At 34.4% G+C, this 25927-nt stretch overlaps 1 protein-coding gene across 2 annotated transcripts in view; it reads left to right on the top strand.

Moving 5' to 3' along the window:
- The window catches only part of NETO1 (neuropilin and tolloid like 1), a gene marked incomplete at its 3' end in the record, with an annotated part of 61595 nt that extends 60400 nt beyond the window's left edge, over window positions 1-1195 (top strand). For both annotated transcript variants that reach the window (XM_084204952.1, XM_084204951.1), the window contains exon 10: window positions 1111-1195. In XM_084204952.1, coding sequence (XP_084061078.1) covers window positions 1111-1195 — 85 coding nt within the window. The remainder of the gene's footprint in view (window positions 1-1110) is intronic.
- Between the last annotated feature and the right edge of the window lie 24732 nt (window positions 1196-25927).

The following is a 25927-nucleotide window of genomic DNA, read 5'->3' as shown; positions in this document are numbered from 1 at the left end:
TTAAAAAACTGAAAGCCAGATGACCACTTTAGCATTGCAAGCTAAGCAAAATCTGTTAATTCCTTATTCTTGACAGATTTGCAGTCAGCCCTTAGCAAGAACTGTCTTAATTCCGGCCACGTGATAGAGTCATGTGCTTTGCATGGCTTTTGCATTTCATTTATTTATTTACTAATTATTATTTATGGCAAATTATAGCCCCAGCATGTGAACTTGGCCATTTAATTTAAGTCAGTATGATGTGGAACTATGTGTTTTCAGTTAATTTTTTCATCCAATCTTTGAAGTGTTGGAGGAAGAGTGTGTGTTAGTATTGATAAATTTAGAGGTTCTGTAGCACTAAAGTTAATATTTTCAAATTAAGCTTGCTTTTTGGAGTATTTTCTTAGACTTTTCATTTTGTATAATTTTTATCAGCACTTAATAAATATAATTTCAGATGTTTCAATGAAGCTATGGACAGCTGCTAGTCTGTCAGTTTATATATATGCAAATATAAACATAGAAATGTGTACATATATTTTATGTGTATATATGTATAAAGCAATTTTACAGTGAAATAATCCATTAATGGTTTTATTGCCGTAGATAGTTTAAGTAAATATTTTTATGCATTTTTTTTTCCTCAGAGAGAGCATATTTTAACTTAGTTTTGATTTCAGAAAACTATTCATGCAGTCATGCAAACTCTGAATGAAAAATTCTATAATGAACTATCTCAGGTCGCTGAAAGAGAGAGTGGACAATTTTCCAATTTAATTTAATTGCCTTTATGCAAACCTAAGAAGTATAGGCATACCTTACCTCCTTAGAAAGATATTCCCATTGCACATAAATATATTTCTTTTTTAATTTGGTTTCTGGCCACAAAGTGCTCCTTAATTATTAAATATATTTACAGATTTGCTGGAAACTTGAGGAAGAAATTATTTGCTGAGATTGTCCTTTTATTTATTTATTTATTTATTTGTTTATCTGTTTGTTTGTTTATTTAAAGTCATAGTTTTCTTTAAGTTGATCTATGTCTGTTATTTACTTCTATGTTGTGTGATATGTAGAAGAAGATTTACATTGAACTTTTGTTATATGTACGTTGTTTTCATTATATAGACTGCTTGAGAATAGTGCGCTCCTGGGTGATTTTGAACATGCTACAATGAAATGTGAAACTATCGTCCTTGGAAACACCAGCTAGAGGTTTTATGGACTCTGACCAGCTATTCTCTTATCATGAAAAAATTCAGCAGTGTTGAGTAAAATTACTAGAAGGCAATAAGACTTTGGTTATTATGCTTATCAGTCATTTATCTTTTTGTTTTTCTCTCTTCTTTTTGTTGCAAGTAAAATTCCCAATTTCAGGAACAATTTATTGAAATCAGGTATTTAGCCATCCATAATCACTTCAATAGAAACGTTTGTTGGATAAGCATCTAGCAATATGACTGAATTTGACATTGAGAAATTAATCTGCATGTATGTTACTGAATATTTGAGTTGGCAAAAATCCCTTTATTAGATACATTGTAAAAAGCATGCATTCACAGTTATTGCTGTTACTGTTCCATTCCTGTGTCATATGCTTGCTACTTGTAACTTTTATATAAAAATACATAAAATAATGTATAATAATTTCGTACCTTGAGTTTAATGCAATGTTTTCTTTTACCTAATTTACCAATCCTGTGTAATTCAGGAGATTAAGCTCAAAATGTAGTTTCTAAGAACTTGAAAAACAGATAGAGCAGAGAATCAACTGCCTCTCATCCCTCAATTACTGAACAGAACACATTAATTTTTAAATATTTAAATGAATTCATAATTCATAATAGGTTGATCCCCTAATTTCAGTTAAAAGGTTTGTGATAATCTCTGCATTCCATTCTGTACTCTTAACTAATTTATTTCCATGGCAATTATTAGGAAGTTTACTTCCGTACAGTAGAGTAGCAGATTTTTATCAGTTACAAAAATCTTATGGTTGGGTTCCAACTCTAGAAATACAGACACAAACCATTTCCTTATGTAAGATAAAATTATGTTTGGAATTCAAGCTGTAAGTATTAATAACCAACACCAAAATCAAATTTGAGGGGTTATGTTGTTATGGAATTACTATAGGTTGAAGAGCTACTATTATGTAAAGTTGAAAGCCTCCTCATCTAAGAACTCAAAAACCATGCATAAAATCATAGTTTCATTATCTATTTAAAGTGTATCTTTCAAGTTCTCTTCCAAAACAAATCTCAGCTCCTTCTGAAATATCTTGCGTCATTCATGGTTGTTAGGTTTTTCTGCATAAAAGTGTTGCTAGATTTACTAGAAAAATTGTAAAGAATTCCATCTACATTCCTAAACTATAAGTACATGGGAAAAAAAGAAAACTGGAAAGACTGACATAAAAAATAAGGTGATCTAGATGAGCTATTTCAATATATAATACATAATATATAATATATAATTTGCATCATTAAAACAACAGAAAATCTGATTTCTAAAACTGTGACATAATAGCGACATGAGAAGAAGGGTTTCAGGTATTTGACTACTTTTATATTTACAATGTATTTTACAACTAATTTTTTTAACTTGAATAATTTGTTTTTCACATATTAGCTGAAAACCAGTCCTCTGTCTTCTGCAGTCATTGAGAGATATTGAGTCATCCCTCAGTTACATGGGTTTGCAGCGTGCACTAATAGTTCGTTTCCAGATCAGTATCTCTTCACAAGTTCATATGATTTATTGCTGTTTTTTTCATTAACCTTTTCAAGTCCTAGCTCATCATCCCTTTTTTTAAGTAAATGTTAAGATATTTGCCACATCCATGCTTAAAATGGATGTACCCATGCATCCCTTATAAAATAAAGGTAGAATTAAAGGCTTCCTAAAAGAAATGCATATACATGCCGACACTTGTGTGGATATTTATAGATATTTAGTATTGAAGATAGTGTATAAAATTAGGAAAAATCTAAATATTGATTAACCTTTGAATTAATTATATTGTTTTTCACAGAAATATGCTGAACTTGTTTTTTTAAAGTTGCTGTTTAATTATATCTAAGTGCCTAAATCCCACTGTAACACAGAGTTTGTCTAGTCCCTCCTAGAAAAGTACACAATAAAATTAATTTTAAGATTTTCCAGTGAATTTTTAAGTGAAAGAACTGAACTGGAGAAGACATGGATATAAATAATTATATTGCATGCGCACCCTTGCTTTCTTTTAAAAATATCTAATTGTGCCACAGAAAAAGGAGGGAGAAACATAAAATGCTGTGTAAACAGTACAAGTCAAACAAAGTGAGAATTTTAATGCTTGATTCTGGCAACTCCTTTAGGAACGTAGTGCCTAATAGCTAGGTTTACCGTAAAACATAATACATTGTAAGTACAAAATACATGTATACTGGAGTAACAGGGTCAAATTATATCTATTAAAAATAGAAACAAAACTGAATTAAAAACACAGATAAAATACTATTCAATTTCCAGTAATTGAATTCTTGGTTTAGTCAGTGTGAATAATAGCCTAGTCCACTATATGGCAAACAGTAAAGATAATATTTGCTTCTTATCACACAATAGTAGGATATCTTTATGTGACCTATGAAACTCAAAATATTAAAATAAAAAGGGTTGTTGCTGGGAGTAAACAGTTTTCCTTTCCTATCAGAATTTTTTCTTATTATAAATCCACTTGTTTAAAACAAGAAGGAAGTTCACACAAGTTTTAAATTTTATGAGAAGGAAGTTTGGGTTAAATTTAGGCTGTTGTATGTGTTAATACTGTATAACACAGTAAAATACTGTGGAGCAGCTGAGCTGCTAGTCTTAGTTTCATGCATTTTACCCCATGTTTGCCTTAAACTAAAACTAAGAATTATATTTTCTAGATAATTTTGCTTTGACTGGTACAAAGAGTGTGATCTACAGCTATGTTGACAGTATGGTTATTTCTTACATACTTTTTAAAAATGAGGTTTTGTTTTCATAGTGCATTGAAATATTGTTTATAATTTTGTGGTCTGTTTTTTTTTTCCTCTCCATGGATGCAGTATTATGGATATAATTTTCTTTTTGCACGATAGTTGAACAGCCACACCCAACCCTTTTTCTCTGCTCCGGGAAATATGGTCTTTGCAATTTGTCAAGGACTCTCTTTGCAGCATCATTTAAAAAACTCAGGAATTTCATATTGTAAATCATCCTCATGTAAACTTTTTCTATCTTCACAATTCTAAAAACAGCTTGGAAAAAAAGAGTCTGATAAATGTTTGCACCTTATCCTTCAATTTTTCTCAATTTTTATGCTGTAGATATTCTCTTGAATCTATCAACAATGTAGCCAGTGAGAGAGAATAAGAGAAAGTAGGAAGGTTTCTTGTTAAAGAGAAAATGTTAGCCCCCACACCTTCCTACACCCTTCAAAAAAATCAGACAAAGAAAAGAAACACAGAAAGGTAGTATAATTAGAAGAAGAATATAAAGGACTTTTGCTCATGCCTATTCCCAAATTTGCAAACATTTTTAGTGCAGATAAATTTTTTAACCACCAAATAAAAGCATTCTGTTCATGCCCAGCTCCAAAAGACAGAATTAATACTTCACAGAACACTGTCCTACAAACAAAATTTGGGGGTTTTGGTGTGTCTTCTACTTTTTTGTGTGAATCTCCCTGATACCACAAAGATACTTCAGCTGAGAGAGCACAGCTGAAGTGTACAGGCTTATACAAAGGATAAAAGCTGAACCACTCAAAACTCTTTTGAACATAGAAGTCTATATCTGATCTGAAAATATCTCCTCATTTGTGGCTCAGCACTTGATGTGCAGTCTTACATTCACAACTCCACTGCTCTTCATCATTACCTTAGGATCATCTCTCTTTACTCTTTGATGATCACTTTACATCTTTATCACTTGCTGCCTTTCATTTCTGCCCACAGTAAGTTTAGTTTGAGTTTAGTTCTGTTCCCATCTCACCTCAAAATTCACTGAAAATGCTGAAGTCCTACCAGCTCTCTGCCTTTGTGTTACCCTTGAATCCTCCACCTCTTTTCCCATCTGTCACTTTAGAGCCATCTTAATCATACCTTGCCTATAAACAGCAAAACAAAAACATGAGATCTCAGCATATCCTAATCACCCTCAGTTTATGTAAAACAAGAAAAGCTATGAAGCCCTGGAATGGACAGGAGGATGGGCTCATTAGGGTATACTGGGTCTGCATTTTAATGACTGTGCATCAGTGTTGTCTGGGCTGTCTACCTCCATGTGTTGGCATGACCACTCCTGCTATAGCCATACCTCAGTTTTCATCCACCCTGTTTCTTCTCCCAGTTCACACCATTGTCAAACCATGCCCAACACTTCTAAGTTTTCTTCTGTGCTGCATTTATATTAGCATGTATCTCCACACAACATAAATCCATGTCCTTGCCTCCTTCACATACTTACTAAAAGAGTGCACAGCCTGGCAAACACCTGCCAATGGTGTGGCAGAGGTAAGGTAAGAGCACCAAGGTAAGAGCATCAGCTACCAGAAGAAGCAGGAGTTGCTGCTTCCATCCATTTTCTTTCCCAGGAAAAGGAACTGTGCTGATCCGCAATCTCCAAACAAGGTCACTATGGGAAAAAAAAGGGAAGCTGCTATCCCCTTCAAGCAATGAATCCTAGCTGGGAGAAGAGAGACAAATTAAGAAGCCCATAATGAAAAACTGAAAGAACAAGACTGCTTAGATTTCTTTAGCAAAGTAACAGGCCTGACCAACATGCAGCATCTCCATGCAGCATCATTTCATCCCTTCATTCTCAGATAAAGAAAAACTGTGGTTCAAGCCTTCTTTATCCCAAGGAGAAGGATGCTACAACTGTGAGTACCAATTCTATTCAAACCTCTTGAAAAACTTAAAAGCTTCTTACATGAATGGAGGCAGACAAGGACTTACTGGGCCTATGAGGGTAGTCTTGCGCTGCTACATGAAGCATCTGCAACATCTAGTTATTTCGGTCTTTTAAGCTTTCTGTTCTTCAGTCAGTCCTCCAGAAAGCTACATAATAAACAGACTTAGCTACTTTAAAAAATAGTGCCTTTACAGGAAAGAAATTACTTGATATTTAATTTAGTAGGATGTGAAAATACCTGTGGTACTTGCTGCAGCTATTGGGAAAAAACAAAGATGCTTATTTTTTTGCACAGATGCTAGATTAATGTATCTGGTTAAATGAACCATTCAATTGGATCAACTGCATCACTAAATGAAAACACTTTTCATCTGAGATTTTACTTGCAAAACTCCAGTGCCTGATTCATGCTTTAGTCATATCCTTTTTCTAGATCCTGCTTTTTCTTCTGAGTTCAGTGAAAGTTTTAGTTAGGAAAAATCAGTTTGTTGGAAGTGGATGACTTCCACCATCTTTAGTGAAGCCAAAAAATTGATTAATACTTCATAAGGAGAGCTTCATTCTCATTTCTTAGTGCCAGAGAAGTTTTCAACACCAGCCATCTACTCTTTCCTGTTGTTTCAAATATCAGTCATTTAAAGGAAATTTAATGCTCCATACCTAGGTGATCCATGTAAGTTTGAAAAGAGAAGGAAAACAGTGAAAGTGAACACTAGAAATCTAAAGTAAGCATATTTTCCCAATGATCAAAGCAACAATAATATTTGATCCCTTGGTTACTATACAAGCCCAATCCTAGCCTTCATTTTTTAAATACATTTCATATTATTATAAGATAAAATTCAGCTCAGGAATATGAGTGATTTTATATTTGTATACTAATTTAAAATTACAAATTTAACATTTAAAATCTGTAAGGTGCTGATATCCTTTATTTTAAGCACAACTGCTTTTGCTGGTCAGAAAGAATTACTGTCCTTCTTTTTTTCAGAGACAAGTCTCTGCATTTTGAGTTTTCCTTGCCAAGTGGAAGACATTTTTAATTTCTTTCCAACATTTTCACTCCCACATTCTACTGACTAGTTTTGGTGCAGAAAACACCCATGGGGTGATTTTGTTTGATATTCTGAGTATATCTGGCAGCACTTTAGTAATGAAACAGTACATTACAGCTCTGCCTGCAGGAAGAATTTCTTCAACTGTTATCTAAGTTGCATGGCCAAGATCCAGGCCCAGAGACTTGTGCTGTCATTTGAGAATAACTTCAGTGACATAAAGTATCTTGTTAGCTTTCAGTATCTTGGTAGAAAGTCTACACTAATCTAGGCAAATATTATTTCACTAGAAATAATTTAAATCTTACATTTTTAAAATACCAACATGACATCTCCGTTTGTAATATCACCTTCTCTTTGATGATAAGTTTTCCATGTTAACATCACATCTCTTTGAAAAAGAGAGTGATGCTAACATGGAAAACTTAGAGTTCATAGCAGAAGGCAGAAAGGACTTTATGGCATTTTTATTAAATATGCAACAGTTTTCAGATCTGGGATTTTTTTTCCTTTAATTCAGCTAGGATTCTTAGTTTTACTCCTCCCTTTTGTGATGCAAACTTTGTAGCCTTTATGTGTCTATCAGATTACCATCTCTTTTGTAATTCAGTAGCTTACAGGGACTCAAAAATAAAAATTTCCTGTGCTGGCATATAGTCTACAGATTTATAAAAAAGTCTATCAAATGTCATTAGAGTTTATCTGGATCACAATGCACTGCTAGAAAATTATTAAATTAGAGATGCATAAAAATAAAAATAGGAAATTACTCTAGAAGATCTGCACAATTTTAGTTTTGTCAGATTTTATTATTCAACTGGATTTGATCAAAAGACAAATCTCAACAGGCATAAGCTTTTATGGAAATCTCAACAGGGACATAAACTTTATATAGCATGAAGTTTTAAACATACATCTGTTTGGAATATATGGAGTAAAAAGTAAGGGATCATTTAGAAACCTTTTTAATGCTTTGAGAAAATGAGTGCTTCTTCTGTCTCAGAATTAATCAAACAGATTTTCCACAAGCTCCTTTCTATACAATCTTTGCATGGTGATGAACAATCCATTTAAATGGGAGGTATAAAATGCAGTATTTAAGAAGGAACAGAAGTAGATCATGGTAACGAAAATGTTTAGAAGCATGGGTGTGATTCTGAACCTAGTAAATACACCTTGAAATACTGCAAAATTTTAGTCCCTTTGGTTTCCTTACTATAAGGTATATGATTAAGGTATATGATTAAAAGCTGTGACAAACCAAGGGCATAATAGCCAATTAAGTAAATAGGAGGCTTCTCAGAGTTCCTGAATCAGAATCTTGTCATTTGGCCCCTGAGGCTCAGCACCCTCTGCTGCTGGTGGCACTAAATCAGCTGATAGTTCAGGAGGCTCTTTCTGATGGACTCTTGTCATTTTTGTTAGGACTACAAAACCCACCTCCAGCTATGATGGTAATAACAGAGATTGGTGGGTGATGAAAAATTTAATTCAGTTAACCTTTAACATAGCTCTATTGCATTTTATTTGTCTTTATATTTTACCAAATTAAAGTAGAAATTAGAGGGTAGCTAATTTAATTTAAAATACATTCTATCACTCTGTCTGGATTTTCTTTAGCATTCTTGAAACCTGTTCACTGATAAACGCCTATCAAATGTTTCTTATTTTATGCCATGGCTCAAATGACATTTTGCTTGAGAATGAAGTTCTTGAGATTTAAATTTTGTTATCTTGCCTCTTGACATTTATTAACATTTCGAAGCTCTCCAGCCTCTCAGGATCTGCTATCCAGTTTGAAGCTGACTTTTGGCAGTGCTGAATACCAGCTGTGTCAGAAGAAAGGAGAAAACCTTTTTATCAGATTACTAATCCATTTTCTCAATGAGAAGAACAATCTAGAATACTAGAGCCACGTGGTGCCTTCTACTGCTAGGTGGAAAAAACCCCTAATATTTCAATTCACCAGGCTGTATTTTTGCTATATGAAAACAGTCCTTGTCTTCAATTTCAAAGCTTATTGAGGAGAACATGGAAGTCAAAGGAAGATGATAAGAAAAAAAAAAGCAAAACCCCAGCAGAGGTAAGTAAATAAATAATTGTACAATTGTGCCTGAAATTAATGTACTACATAATACGGGGTGGAGCCACTTCTGTTCCTTATGAATAATTTGCAAATCTTCTAATGAGTTTATGGAGATTGTTTTTAAACCTGGACCAGGCATTGTCTGCTAACACTTTAGTTGAATTGTCTTCATCTACTTCTAAAATTTATGGACTCTCTAAATTCTTAAATGCTGTTTAATGGGGTTAGAAAGACAGTTCTCACAATTTCCACTACTTCACTTATTTTATAAATCATATATAGATCATATATAGATCATATATAGATCACAGGAACTACAATATGGAACTCTTGTTGAGCCTAGAAAAAACATTGCATAGCTATGACATCTAGTCAGTATTGTAATCATAGAGCATTGTTTCAAAAATGGGGCAAAATACAATGATATTTTATAATGTCGCATTCAAGGATGCAATCCACAAAACCCTAGAAAAGGACATTTTAGAGAAAAGGCAGTATGGAGTCACCTCTAAGGAGCTTTCTTTTGTCCTTTTTCATATGCTGATTTCTACAATAATAGCAAACATTGTGAAGGAGAAAGGGAGAACAAAAGCATAAAAGAGATTTTTTTCTTTTATGGCAATAGTAATGCTTATCTCTGCATCTACTGCTTGGGTAATGTATTGTTTGGGGAGAATTCTGTGCTGATATAGGATTTCAATCATAACATGCAAAGATGATGCTTATGCAAGCCTTCCCCAAGATCGTTATTGAAGTTTCATGAAATTCATAAATGCAATAAACATGAAATGAGAATATTGCAGCATTTTGACTTTGTTGATTTCAGCAGGAAATTCATTCTAGATTAAAAAATCTGCAGAAAGCTCAAGTTTGAACAAAAGTCACGAATCTCTCCCCACTCCAAGTCATGCATATTGTGGAATTTAATACTGACTGATTTGTTAAAATGTGGTGCTTGTGCTGACATATGCAATCAATTTTCTAATGTGGCATGCTTTCCATCACTTAGTAGGCATATCTCCCAGATACATGGGTATTCTATTACCAACACAGGAGTTTGCATGTCCCCAGACAGCAATAAGCAGTCATCAGCTTGCTGAAAACTGCAAATGTGCCCAAGTTAATGCTGCAAGTATTTGGACTGATATTAAACAAAGAAGTTGGACAGAGAAATACAAAGGAAGCCTTTCATCTGTTTCCAGAATATTTTATGCTTGGCATTACAAAACGTATTTCAATTTATATGATTATGAACATACATTAAAAAGACTTATCAGTTCACTTTCTGAAGGTGCTGGTAGTGTTTTATTCTGGAGGAAAAAAGATGCAGCTAAAATATCATGATTCTTAGGAAATATCTGTTCAAGCAGCTCATTACTAAGGAAACTTCACCCTAACTTTATTTGTATTTTGTTATTGGTTTCTGTGTCTTTAAATCTTCCTTCATGAATGTTAGTGAAAGATATTTAATGTCTCAAAGCTGAATGAATCTTGGTTGAAATCTTTGAGGGTTTAACCTTTTCTGGCTGAAACACAACAGAAGCCAAAGGAAAGATGGGTATTTGTCATTTCCCCAAGCCTGTGCCACTGCAGGGAGAGTCAAAGAGGAAACAGCCTCATCTGAAAAACTTTAAAACTTTTAGACTCTTCAGCCCATCAGAAATCAAAGTGCTGTAAATAAAGTCCTGCTGCTGTAAAAGCACTTCTTTTCTGTCATCAAAGAAAAAAACCAAACACATGAGCTGCAGATTAAGGCTGTCTGACATTCTTCTAATTTATGAGTAGGTGATTGCTCACCTACATTCATTTCCATGAAACTCTGAAATTGATCTGGGAGGTTTCAAGCTTAGCCTGCCACATGAAAGAAACTGGCCTCTAACCAGTGGGCCAAGGAATGGGACTCCTCTTTACTCCTTTCATTTTCCTATTAATATAATGAAAGTTTGTCTTCAAAAAGAAAAGGAATAATTCTCACATGAGTTATTTAACAGAGAGCTATGCAAGAACAACTACAGTGTTGTGCTTCAGGCAATTAGTTTTAGAATATTTTTCCATTAAGCTGAATTCACAGCTTCAGGTAACAGTATCTGAAACCTTCCAGCTGAAGGCAGTCTCTGATATTGCTTCTGTCTTTTCATGTTTCAATTCTGCTATTCCAGTCGAATTTGGGAACTCCTGCTTCTGAGGGCTGTAAAAAAATCCCTAGAGAAGAAGAGATGCTTCACAACACATGCCTTACACAGCAGCCACCCCTCCTCTCCACACAGTCACTGTCACCGATGACCAAGGTCACAGGGGTAGTAGTACCCAGCAGCAGTTGGAGGAAAAAGACCCTGAGGGGGTGATGGAAAAGGGAAACAGGTCTTTTCCTAGTGTATTATTGCTGCTGCTTTACCAGTAACAACTGATAATTCTTCTTCCAAACAGTAAAAGGGAGGGAAGTTTTCATTTGTCAGCCCCTCCTCATGTGAAGTTGCACCTTATCTGAGCAAATGCTGACTGGCAGAGGGGGTTATAAACACAGTAGTGGTCTTTTCCTAGCAACTAATCCTGAATTTTCACCTATTTTTTAGTGGACAGTTTCATATTTTTTGTGTTTAAATAGACTTACCCTGTCTCCAAGGTTTTTAGACAACTTAGGTTTTAGTGCAGGAAAGGTTTTAAACACTTCAGTAGAGTAGTCAGCCTCTACTGGAAAGCTCAGCGTCCAGTATTGTTATTTAAATGAATTTATAGTCAAAGCCACTCTCGTCGTGAATACTTATTTCTTTTGATCCAGGTCAAAACAAACTCAATTGACTGCCTCTGTGACGAATTTCAATAAATCTTTCTTATTTCTTTTTGCTAAAATGGGAAGATGAGGGGAAGGAGGTAACATATTTTATCTGAAGTCAGTTTCTAATTCAATTAGAGCTTCATCTTGGCCCCATTGAACTCACTGGGCTTTTTGCCACTGAATTTAATAAGGTTAGAATCAGACTCATAACATGCAGTTTCTTATTTCTTCCAGATAACCAATTAAAATATTAAATATCTCAGGGTGAACATTTCCTTCTCATCCACATGTTCTTTGATATTGTGTTATTGCTTTTTCGTCTGTCCTTCTGTAACTTTTAATTAAGAGTTCCTTTGTGTGTAGGTAAAGGGAGGCTGCTTTATTTTAAAACTTTTCAGGATATGCTTTAGTTTTGATGGTTTCTAAAGAGACAAAAAGCAGGAACATTATTTTTTTCCTAGTGGAGGTTTAATCTACCAAATGTACTTGCTTGAGGATGAATTGGGAAATGAGATGATGAATAAGGGGTATGAGAGCAAACATACACATTCTCTCTCTCCTCTTTTAATTTAAAAAAGAAAAAAAGGGAAAAAATGTATTTGATCATTAAGAATCCCTGTTCATCAGACTCTACAGAAAAAATAAACATCCTTTATATTTAACAAAATGTCCATTGTGAAAACTAGATTATTATTACTGATAGTTGGATTAATTTCTGAAGCCTTATTATGTTTATCCATCCATTCTTTTTAAATCTATCAGATCAGTGCTTTCATTAGGGACAACTGAAAATAAGGCCTTTTGATCCAATTTTTGTCATTGGCTGTATCCCTGACAATACAGGTAAAAGGAATGTGATATCAGGGATTGAAGATTCAGATAAGAGCTTGAAGCAGGAGATGTGGGCAAAGCAGCACCTCTAAAACATTCTTGAATGCTGGTCTATTCTTACACGAAGAAAGTTATTTCAGTGGTGGGAGAGAAGAAGGGAAAGAGAAAGGGAATGAGGAGGCTGAGGAGGGGACCCCATCACTCTAAAATTATCTGAAAGGAGGTTGTGGTGATGTGGGAGTCAATCACTTCTGTAATTTTTTAGTTAAAAGAATGCAAAGAAATGGCCTTAAGCTGTGCAAGGGAAGGTTCAAATTAGATGTTAGAAAAATGTTTATCGTTGAGAATGATGGTTAATAATTGAAATAAGTTGCCCAGGGAGGTTGTGGAGTCACCCTCCCTGGAAGTACTTAAGAGGAGCCCAGGTTTCTCACTCAGGCATATGGTTTAGGGGTGATTCTGGTGCTGCAAGGCTGATGGGTGGACTAGATGATCTTGAGAGTCTCTGACAATATTTATGATTCTGTGTGACTGTGGCTTGATTTTCCTTCAGATTTGTTCTGGTGACCATGTGCTTGTTGGGTGGCAGAGTATGTACCAGTAGCACTGACTGGCTAATACCAGAACAAAAATATATTACCCTCCATTCAGGCAAATATTTGAAAATCCTAATTTTGCTCTAAGCAAAGGGTTTGCATTGCAGTTATTGATTTGGGCCTTAAGTAAAACACCAAAAATATGCTAGCTATCACTTTTCTGCGCACATTCACACAGCATATTGGTATATGTGAGATGGTAACTGAAAGCCTTTCTAGAGCATCTGAAATTAAGGCAAATTTAAATTTTTACTTGGGTTTAATAATAGAAGGGGAGAAATTAAAATTCCCCCCAATCTATTGATGTGCCATGTTGGTAAAACATTATTTTTAATTGTGTGATTAAGTCTACTGTTTTATTTTAAAACCTAAATTACAGGTGTAGGGTGTTAGATGCATGAGGGCAATTCCCATTCCTTGTAGGAATTAAGCTATTAGCTACTTACAAGGTTTTCTAATGACAAAATTGCCTTGCAAATTCATTATGACCTTGTTTATTGACTTCTCTAGGTCTCTAAGGAATGTTACAGACTGATCTGAAATGCCTGTCTCATGTATATTGAAAAGACTTAAAACTGCTGAAAACAATCTATTTGATGTCTGAATAACTTTGTCTAATTGTTGACTTTAACACTAGCTTAAAGAATATATTGGATGCTATCATGTCATTAACTTTTCCCTCTTATGAGGGTTCTTGAGTGTTTTCCTGCACACTCTAAGTTCCTTGCTCTAATTGTAATAAGGGCAAGAAAGTATTTTTCTCAATTCAGCCTTTTGCTGTGAAGACCTCTCCAGTAAAGCATTTTCTCTTGACTGATATTTTTTCTTTTGTCTGAAAATCAATGTATAGTCTTTTCTATGCACTGTACATCCTGGACAGCTTCCAGGGTTTGAAATTTTGCCAATGTCACTGTAAGACAGGAATGCAATATTTGTTTAGTTAAATCAAATGGGAACCACAGATCAAGATATTATTTATAATCCAATGGTGCAGACCAACTTTAGCAGCTGAGCTATATATATGTTAAGGAAGCAGTTGCTAAATCTTGCTTAAAGAGCTTTGATGACTATTGATCTTGCTGATTGTAGGCACAACTTTCTTCTGAAAATGATAAATGGATAAATTGAAAACCACATGAAAACCAATTAATGCCTTTTATTTAAAGAAAGAGATGGAAAATTATTTTGTCTATATTAGCTCCAGACTACAGCATTTAAACTGCACTAATTTTCTCCTTTTCTCACCTGATCCAGGTGATGGGATCCTTTCATTTTCCCTTTCAGACTATGAGTTGGATGAACCAATGTTGAATAAAATTAATTTCAACATGAATGAAGGGATGGAAAAAAGACACTGAGTTAAACTGAAAACAGTCTTTGGATTTGTTCAACAGAGTTGCAATTGGGGTAGTTTCTGTGCTACTATATTCTAAGCTAAAATAGTATATCTGGCCAGAATTTTCAGATGGAGGAGAAAAAGGACTTGTTAGGAGGACATGTTAGACTTGACTCAGTTGTTCCTTGATACTGGTCAATATGTGAGTTTCAATGTCATTAAAGTTATCTTGTATCACAGGCAAATTTTTCTTTGGCAGAAACTAGGAAGATTTGAAAAATTACATGCTTATTTTACAGCAAAGTAAAACATGATTATATTTATGCTAATAATAATAGTAATAATAATTATTATTATTATATATATTATATATAAAAGAATAATATATTATTATATTTTATTTATTTTCAATTCATCAAGGCAAAGAAAGATATAAAAATGACATCATTTTATTAAAATGTTCTGATATTTTGGAGAGAAGTATATGAGTCCATGATGATTCATGCCATGGATCTAAACATGAGGTTTTTCTGTATTTTGGGAGATTCCTTGGCTGAGCAAGTTTTTATTTATGTTTATGCAAAATACACCTATTCCTCTGGAAAACTGATGTATTTTGATGTGAAGTTTTAAGACCTCTTTCCTTTATCTCTAAAATTAATAATAGTTGTCAGCAGGCTTTTAAATTGCTTAAAACTAGATGTGAGTGGTAAGAGTACTGCAAAAATGTCACTGAAAAAAAGAAGTAAAACTGAAAGCACAAAACTTTAACCTTTCACTGGCTTAGTGGGAGGATGGTGACATGTTTGCATGAATTTATAGGTCAATGAATGTGCTCATATTTTAATAGCAAATACTATTGAAATGATGGCAAATTTCCATTGATTTCTTAAGTCTTAGAGTAAAACTCTATAAATATCCTTATCATAAGGTGCATGGCAACTTGAATGCTACTATTTAGCAGAACAATTAGTAATTGGGTTAAAAACATGCTTCAAATTTTGAGCCATTTTTGTCAGTATGAGTAATCAAGGTAAAATAATAAATAATACTAATGGCAATTTAATGAAATGTGAATAGTGACTAGCACTAGAGATCCTTTGGAATGGCTGATTTATCCATTATGCTATCAGAAATGCAATTTTTAAACAGTAATATACTGAACTGTGTTTGTTTCAGATTTTTATCTTTATATAAAATGGATCCTAATACAGATATGTTTTATATCTGATTTAATATCACTTTTCTTATTCTATCCACTCACTGTCTGTCAAAGTTTGTACTAGTATAGCATTCACAATTCACATCTGCAAGTTCAGAAAACTTGGTAATATTGCCATTTGTAATATCTTTCTGTTACTTTTCATTATTTATTAACTGATGGTGCTTTGTTGTGCAAACTGAGAAGACACTTTGAAAAATGTCATGTCTCTCCTTATCTGTTAATTTTTAAAAGTACAGCAAAAGCTTTATATATTTAAGTATGCTATAATTTTTAATTTGTTCTTTGTAGTCAGGCTCCACACTGATCTCTCCAAAAGCATCAACACGCATCTATTCATTGGTCAAATCAGAGTCTACACTGTATTTCTGAAGTGTGCCCTGAAAAACATGAATTTCTTTGGCTCCATTTGCTTTTCCTGTTTTCTCATTAGGATGCCCAAGGATTTTCACTGAACTGGTGGGTTTGACTATTACCAGGAACTGAAAATGCCTCCATTTAAAGTTTTCTTCTCGCTGAAAAAGATCGTGACTTCATATTTCAAATTCCAAATGGAATGAAAATCTAAAGTGAATTCGTTCAGCTGAAATTTCTGGGATCTTAGGCACTCCAGGCTACTGGAAAGACATCCTGTTATTAATCCTGGATTAACGAAGAGAATGGACTTAGGGCATGATCCAGAGCCCATTGTAGTCAATGGGAGACTTTTTCCATTGACTTCATCGGGGTTTGGATCAGGCCTTTACTACCTAAAATGAATAAACTCCCAGCAAAATCTGCTATAAGCAAGTGGCATCCTTTCCTGAGACCTTAGAAGATACCGAAGACAATAATACCCATACCTCACCCAAGACTATGGCTGTGTGTGTGACTCACTGCTCATGGGGAGCATCCAGCGTAGCTTAAAAGCAAAGAAAACCCTTTAAAGTCTCAGCCTTGTTGGTCACATTCAGAATATTTGGTCTAGGAAGTAGAGATTTATGTTCATAAAATAAACTGTTAAATTGTGAGAAACGAAGCTGATACATTTCTGAATATTTCTTAGTTTTCAAGGGAAAGGGGATTATTTAAGTTTAAAACTCCCAGAACTCTAGTATGTGAATTCTTGATGTTCAGAAGTAAAAACAATAATGTCAACAGAGACTTAAATTTCTGTCACCAAAGCTGTAATGATAGTACTAACACAAAATCATCAATTAGTCTATGAAGACTGATGATTTTCAAGTTTCTCTAAAGAATGTCAATATGGTACAAAATTGAAGGCAACTAAAGGATTTATTTAAAAATAAAAAAATAGAAGGGGTTTGAAAAGTTCTTGTTTAGTAGTGTTTGTTGTGGGTTTCTTAGGAAAAAAAAAACAAACTCCCCTAACTCTTGAACCTGTGTACTTTCTGAATAAAATGTGTTAAGTCATGTAAATGTCTGAAATCCTGAATTCCTGGTAATACAGGCAAAGCAATGGCTTCAGGGTTTTTGGCTTCATAGTCTTGATTAGTTAGTTACATGGTATCTGACTTGGGCATCTGCAGGACTGTCTCTGTGTCTGAAACGTCTCTAAAGAGAACACTTTTGTAGCAGAAATCTTGTCGTGCTACTGCAATTGTTCCATATTGATCTGATTAATTATGTCCCAGAATTACCTCTATCTCTCTTGCTGTTATGAAAGAAACAAATATGGCAACTAAAAAATACATGTATATATTTGAACATATAATTTGCTTTCTCCTCCATCCCCATGACGCAAACTGAGAACCTTAAAACTTTGCTATCAGGACCAACCAAAATCCAGAGGCTGAACAGTGAAGTGGTTGATACAGCCTTTGGACTTCCAGAAATCCTTCTTGTAGCAGAAGAGAGGACTTAGACACTGCCAATAGTAATTTTCACAACTTTGAGGCAAGTGATTTGCAAAGGGAAGAAGAAAGAGCTTGAAATTTTTGCCAGATGTTCAGGGACATCTTGAATTTAGACACCCTTGATACATTCTTCTCCTTTTCCTCCTATGTGAAGCTGGTCATATTCTTTATTTCTTGCCAACACTCTGAAGTGATTGCTGCCTTGTACTTGTAGAAAGTTCTGTCAAAAACAGACCTTTTTTTTACAGACCATTTTGTTCCTCACCTCCATGGCATAATGACATGCATAGAGAGGAAGAAAATTTTTGTTTTATGTGGCACCTTTGAAAGAGTTATTTGTCATGTTTAGTTAACTTTTTTTTTTTCTTTTTTTGGTCAAAACAAATAAATAATATGGGACCTATTGTTGGCGCTTCTGAGATAATTACAGCACTTACAATCTTTTACAGTAATTCAATAAGGGCAGAGTTTTTGGTTGGCTGAAAGAGAACTTAAGTGGAAATGGACCTGCTTGAAAAATCTTTTTGGGAGATATGATACAGTGAAACTCCTCAAGAATTCTTGCTGCTATATTTAATCCAAATTTATTTTCCCATTAGAAATTAAATACATTAATCTTGTTGGTTTACACAAATTTGGGGAAACATTATGATCAAAGCATGTATTGATTGTAATTGGGATCATTATTTTACCCTATAATTTGTTTTCTTATAGTAAGTTCAATGCCTTACCAGGTGACTCTTGTCATGGTATGTATCTCCCTTGATTGATGTGATCCTATTTGACCCCATTTTTGCAGTTTAAAACGCTGTATAGGTCAAAAATTCTATTTGAACACTTGAAAAATTTACCATTACATTTTACAAAGTTTTAGAATATGTCTGATTGATATGACTGTAGATTATATTGCAATTAAACTGTAAATCTCTATGTGTGAATTAAACATACAGTTTTGGGGTTGAATTTGGGCCACTGGTTTTTGAAATTTGCTCTTATACTGGATAATTTTTTAATAAATGTTAAGCTTGTTCTTTTATATAATCTCTTCCCTTCATTGCATTATTTTCTTATTGTTAGTTCTTAGATATCAACAGTATTACTGATTAAATTTATTTATAGATTTCCCTCTGTAATAAATCTGCTTTCCTTACTTGCACAAGAATGTTTATAACATGCATCTTTATATTCTTGAAAAAATTCTATGATAATACTGCCAAAATATTTTGGAATTGTTTTCCTTTAAGCTCTGTAAATTATTTCTGTCATTTATGATAATATATTTTAATTCAGTAAAAATCAGCTAACAAACTGTGAAGGGCACAAACACTATAAACCTCTCAACAGTTTTGGCAAGCAAGAAATGTCATGAGAAAAATATGAATGGGGATTTGGAGGATCTGTTCTCTGAGTGAGTGATGTTATAAAATAAGGACTTTATGGATGATGAGTTGCATCTACAGCTTGAAAAAGAATCTGCATGTGTTTTACAGAGCATAAATTCAAAGTGACCAAATTACAGGGCTGTCACTAAACTTCCTTTTCAGTTGTCTACCTAAGACAAATCCGTTTTTTCCTTTACCTCTGGTTTGGTTTTGAGGTTTTTTAAAGCATCCAGAAATATGAAATGCAAGAATTCATTCAAGCATGTCACTGTGGTGTGGTAAATTGCATATTATCCTGCTTCAGACACTGTTCTGCAAAAAATTTATGTGGTATTTGTATTTGTATTTGTATTATCTACAGACCACCTAAGACCTGCACTCTTAAGAATCTTTGAAGTGATGTTTGCTCTGCAGTTATCTATGAAACTATCACTGTTTTAAATATATCTGGAATACCTTATTGCTAGTTTCTCTTTTCAAAATAATGTGTATGCATTAGCTGATAAGAGAGGTGAAATGGCTGAATATTAGAAAACCATGCTGATGGACAAGGTGGCATAGAAAATGAACAGAAAATTATAGGGAAGTGAATATTTATGAAGGTTTGTCTCATGGGTTAAGGTTTATTTACTACTGAAAATCACAAGCACATAGGAAAATAATTCCTCTCATGTACAAAAAGAGAGAAAATGGATTCTGATATGAAAATTAGTTACTTAAGCAGCTGTTACATACAGGGATATTGAATGAAGCATTGTTGTTGGCAAGTGTTTTGATTTTTTTATACATTGTGCAATGGTGAAGCAAGGGTATAAAACAATCCATTAATGTGTTGTGATTTTTTATAAATACCAGATTTTGTATAGAAGCAGTGCATGTTAGAAGAAAAAGCATATCAAGACCTCTTAATCTGCCAATTTATACCCAGAAACAGAAAAATTCTTTTGATTCACAGCTGAGAGTCTTAAATTGATTTGTCCTAGGAAATCATTGCTCAAAGGTTATATATTTCAAAGTGCAAGTAGGAAATCAACAACATAGGAAATCCTGTGTCTTGAGAACTTGAAAGAAAGTCTCAATTGCCATACTCACCTACACAAAGCAAAAATACTGCTCCTGAACTGTGAAAATCTGCCACACACAGAGAAATACATACAGACAATTAAACACCCTCTCCACACACAGTCAATACATTTGCTATTCACTATTTTGATGGCTCAGTTTCAGTACTTCTGGCATATCTTATTTCTGAGAGAAGTTTTTGGAAGAAAATATTCCTTGAATTACAAGAGCAAATAGAGATATGACATTGCACATGTAAGAATAAGGTTTAGGAACAGCTTCAGTTTCTATACACTATAGTCTGACCTGAGAAACACAGGCTCTGAGATGATCTGCAGATGTTGACTGTTCAGCCTCAAAATCTGCATTATTCAGATCAGAACCGCAGTGGATAAACCACCGCCTCTTTACTTTGATAGGCAGAGAATGAGATGTTTTGATAGTTTCATTGTGTAAAAAAACTGCAATTTTTTTGTACTTAGAGTGGGCCTCTCCTGTAATGTCTTTAGCTATTGAAATTCTCAAAATTAAATATCTTAATTTTTGCTGTCTTCCATATCTTTAATAGCTGGTTATCACTAATAAACTTTGAAGCTGGATTTCTGTATTGTTTTCAACTCATGCAAGCTACTAAGTGAAGTTGACAATTGTAAATGTCATGCGACCATGGTGTTGAAGAAGACAATTACCAATTTAAATTTAAAATTATCTTTTTTCAGTATTCATTTAATCTCGCAGATGAAGACTGAAAGTGTGATGTTATTGAATTATTTTGAATAGAGAATAACCTGCCCATACATTCTTTAGGGTATATTAACTTGAAAACAAAGGTGATGAGGAGCAGTTTAAGTTTTTATGGGCAGACTAGAACATTTTCATTTTGGTCTCTACAGCATGAAAATTCCAACTCCCAAACTTTTAAGGGAAACTGTTTACATTATTTATTTTGAATCCACTTCTACATACCAAACACTGAAAATACAGATCATAATTTTTAAGGAGATCTGACAGCTAAGTTATCAACTCATTTTCTGTCCTTCATAATCTTATCAGGTAAAAAGAAGGCAAAGTTTTCAACACACCTCCTTCATCTTTTCAGGTATTTATCTCTGTCTGTGTGTTCTCTTTACATTTCCTTTGTGAAGTTTACGGCGTTCTCTTTTCCAGACTTCTCATTTATTTATTTTCCAGGACTGGCCCAGAGGAAGAACATCAAGATGGATCTGATTTTGCATAATATTTGTCAGAGCACTGACATATAGCATAGGTGTTTCTGTTTTAGTAGGAGATAAATTGCATCCTTTTGGCCTGTGGAAATACTGAAAGTATTGTAAGCTTTCATGGTACCAGATGGTTTCTAATTATTAATGCCATTGCCTGGAAGATTGTTTTTAGTCAATGACAAACTCACATTATATTTGCATTTAAATGGCTCTCAGATGTACCCAATAACTTCTCAATACACTGTCAGCAGGGACACAACTCCAATTCTATACACCTCCTTCACCAAAGCAGCTACTGGCCAGATGTCTGTGCACAAATTGAATGCACTGTGTCTCTAGTGATGTCTGGTTACCTTTCACTTCTTTCATCAGAACAGGGCTTTGCCCCCTCCCCCGATAAACAAACCTCTATCTTTAACATGACAACCTCTTACCTCTCTTTCATTATGATTTTCCCTGGGCTAATGCAGCCTTCCCTAATGAAGTGAATTGCTTCCAAGTACTACAGGTGCTGTGCCTAAAAATCTACGTAAAACAGATAAAAATCCATTTGTTTCAGTAAAGCTTTCATCACAGTACTGCCAAGCAGTGCCTTTATTGCATTTCATCTTAAGTTGACTGAACTGTGGTTTAAAAATAAATTCTAATTAGTGCAGATTGACTTCATAGAATAGTGCACAAAACTGCACTGTACTTTAAAGGTGTTTGTGTTCTGTGAAACCTGTACAGGAAAAAATTTGTTTGGAGGACATGCGTAATGTAGAAGAAAAAGATATATTGAGCATTAGATAACTGTGTTCTCCTCAAACTTGTGCACTGCTGACCAGTGACATAGGAAAACTTTATTCAAATATTGTTTCAAGGTTTATGCTTTGAATTTGACTATTCTGGTTTTTTTTTTTCCTGATTTCTATGATTTAATGAATGTGATAGTGTGTTTGCATAATTTTATGATATTCACACAAAAACAATCCTTAAAAAATTTCCAAATATAGCAGTTTCATTTGCTTACAAATTTACCATAAGGGTTTTTAAAGCATTTAACTTTATCATTAGAATTCATAAAAATGAGAAAAACATTAAGACTTTTCAGTTCCATTATCCCAGATAATGTCATGTCCTGTCAATTTCTGGAAGCTCTTTCTTTCAATTTCTCTTTCAGTCTCTGGCCATGTATCTGTCTATCTTATAGCTGGCTTACCTATTGTTGCTGTTAAATAACTATTGTCAGCAAACAGCAATGTAGTATTACCACCACATCAAATGCAATGGCAAGACATACTATGAACAGTTTTCATGACCTGCAAAGGAGGTGAGCATGTTCTGATGTTAAAGGTAATGTAACATGGCTAATCAACTATTTGCATATATTTTATTGTTATGCTATATACTTTTTTTTAAGTTTAGGCTTTTAGCCCACAGAATGGGGAGTGTTTCTGGGACACACTCTCAGTCTTGCTGAAGTCAATGTTAAAAGTCTCACAAAGCTCAGGTTTCATCCCAGGTACCTTCATTCACTGCAGGTGGAAAGGTAAAAGTTAGTGACAGCTCTTGTGTATTGCTCTGCTTGTTCTGAGGGTAGGGATTTGAAATTAGCCAAATATGAATGCAGACAGCTGGGACAGGACTGTTTTTGTGAGTGTATGAGAATGAATCATATTCTGGATCAGGAAAACCAGCTACCAGAACTTCCACCACCCGCACCTTTGAAAGAAGCGTGTACTTTGCAGAGGCACATTATTGTTGTAGGGTTGGTAGCAGTAGTCCTACAGCTGTCAGTTCCCATGACAAAGGATGGAGGCCCTATAGCAGCTGAAAGTGATGGGAATTTTTTCCCTAACTTCGAAGTGATTCTGGAATGAAATACTGGTCCTACATACAAGTTACCTATTTTGGGTTTTGCTCAGTTCCCTTTGCAGCCGTCAGGAAGGTGCAGGTTTCTCTAAAGAGTGACTCATTCCATCCAAAGACAAGGGTGAAGATGTGAAGGGTGATTCACCTAACTATTTCCTTCCATCTACTTGGAGAAGAACACAAAACCTGACTAATTTAGGCAAGTCAAATAACCAGATCTCTAATAAATTGCTTAAACAGGATTTTCAAAATATCATGTTAAAAAAATCTTGACATGCCTAAATATAACACACAAAAATAAGTTTAAATTTAGTTTTAATGCCAACCTTCAAATTCTCCTCATATTTTCTGGATAAACAGGAGAGAATGATGAAAATAGTTTTCCTTGTTAAGTCTTGGCTCCTGTGTAAGGTGCTTCCTACAGTGCAGGCTGTTTTCTCTTCCAGTAACATTTTTAAAACCATCTGTATAAACAGGAGCTGTCAAGGGCAAAACTCCACTGGTGTCTACCAGACAAGCTGGGCAAGCATATGCTCTTTAATGCTGGGGGGATATAAATGCAAGCATTATCCCTCCTGCTGTCTGCGAAGCCAACAGGCCTCAGAATATACAGAAAATCATGGTTTACCTAACATGTCCATGTGATTTGTCTGGTTCTAATAAAAAGTAATTTTCTTGCCAGTACTGTGATGGTTGCCTTTAGGGACATACATTTCTATAGCAGTGCTGTAGTAGAAAGTATTTGTAATTGATCCTGACTAAAGGCTACACCTAGTTTCCTGTGCTGATGCAAAGACTCTGCCCCGGGAAAGGAGAGGACTTTCTTGTCAGTAAACATGTAATGATGAGTAAATAGAGAAAAGAAAAGCCACTGTAAACACCAGATCCAGGTCCTGCATAAGGAAAATACCTCTGTCCAGCAACTTAAATTAAATATACACCTTTCAACTGGAAGGGCTTGGTGCAGGGCTTGGAAGCATTCAGAGGAGTGGAGCAGCTCTTCTCCTTAGAACTCACAGCAAAGAGCATTCACTGGGGCTGTTCTGCTGAAAGAGAACCAAAATTAAACAATCCTTTCCATGCATTAAGCTTGTGTCCTGCTGAGGAGCAATTTCATTCTTTCATTTGCATTCTGTCCAAGGTCAAGTGTGAAGTGTGTAGAAGGTGATGCACTTAAACTATTTCCTTCCATCCACATGGAGGGCAATGTAAAACATGACTAATATAGGCAAGTCAAACAATTAGATCTCTAATAAATCTTCTAATTGGGATGTTCTGTAAATTGTTAGAGGGACATTTGCCTCTGTACTTTTTGACCATATAAAATCTGTTTCCTCTAGACTATTACTACTGATCCCATGAGACCAATTCAAGTAGAAGTTACATGAATTCATCAGTCATAAGACAACATGCCAAATAGGCATGAATGTTTCAGATTTTGAGAACTGGAAAGAATATCTGGGGAAAAACCCCAAACTTCTGAAAAATCTTTACCAAAACTAAGTCCTGAATTATTTAATCTGAGTTGCACGGACAAGAACAGAAATTTCCCATTTTGTAGGAGTCTGGTTGCTTCGCTGTGTTTTTGTTATTTCCTGCTTATTTGATTTGTCTACTTTCCCAGATGGCTGGTCCATTCCACAGTCTCTGAGCCATTACTTTATAAATTTTGACAGTTTTGACATTTAACCTGTCAAGAACAGCAACACACTGAATGCTAACAGAACCCTCAGAGAATTTTTAGCTTAATAAAAATTATCTTAAGCCTATAAATAAAAAAGTAATATGTATTTTAAACTTAAAAGAAATGAAAAAGTAATGGAATAGAATGGTTGTTAATTCAGCTTTAAGCACAACTTTTATTTATGACAGACAAAATGAGGGCTAAGGTTCATGTCTTCCTCACTGCAAAAGTCTACAAGCACCTGCTTTTAATACCTTTATATATATTTCTTTCTCATACAGAAAAATATTGCAGAAATATGCAGAATATATTTCTAGATTTTTATGAAATGGACCAATGCGTGGCAAGTATTTTTGAGGTGTCATATGTTTCTGAAATAACATGACTGGCTGCACAGATTTAGAATTCTAATTTAGTTTGTGGTAATTTTCTGCCAGTGATCCACATCAGAATATGTAATGATCTGCAAATTCTGGGAAACTAACTGTGTTGAGAACTGTTTTACTTGAAGCTTAAAAACAGTGAAAAGACAATCCTTGGCACTACTTGGAGTTGATAGTAAATTAGATCAATGAAATGCAATATGCTCTTTACTCCTGAATATGTGAGCAGTATCAAAATCACTATGTACAAAATAGCTACAAGAAGTATTTTGCTATTTTATATCAAACTAAGTAAGGTTATCAGTGGAATCTATTAATTTCAATTTTTATTATGTCAGCATACCTGAACTTGCTTTTGTCGTTTTCTTTTTTTTTAAGTTATCAGTCAATTCTTTTTAGATTCTGGGAATTTCTGTTAACTGGTGGAGCAATATCACATTCTTTCATTAATGAAGAAAGAACTATGCCTCTATACAAAGTGTAAAAGACTGGTGTGTAAATTAACCAATAAGCAGACCACAGTCTAATCCATTTATTCATTCGAATACCATTGACTTCTGGACTTGTTTTACATCAGAAACAATTACTACTGTCTTATATAATTAAAATAATAAATCTTTTTGCTTTGTAGCCTTGTCCGGTAAAGCCAAATCCTCTTTCAAATCTGAAGGATG

Source organism: Fringilla coelebs (assembly GCF_963513975.1).
Source record: "Fringilla coelebs genome assembly, chromosome: 1".
Taxonomy (NCBI): Eukaryota; Metazoa; Chordata; class Aves; order Passeriformes; family Fringillidae; genus Fringilla; species Fringilla coelebs.
Note: the sequence above shows the minus strand (reverse complement) of the source record. Positions and strands in the feature narration are given on the sequence as shown.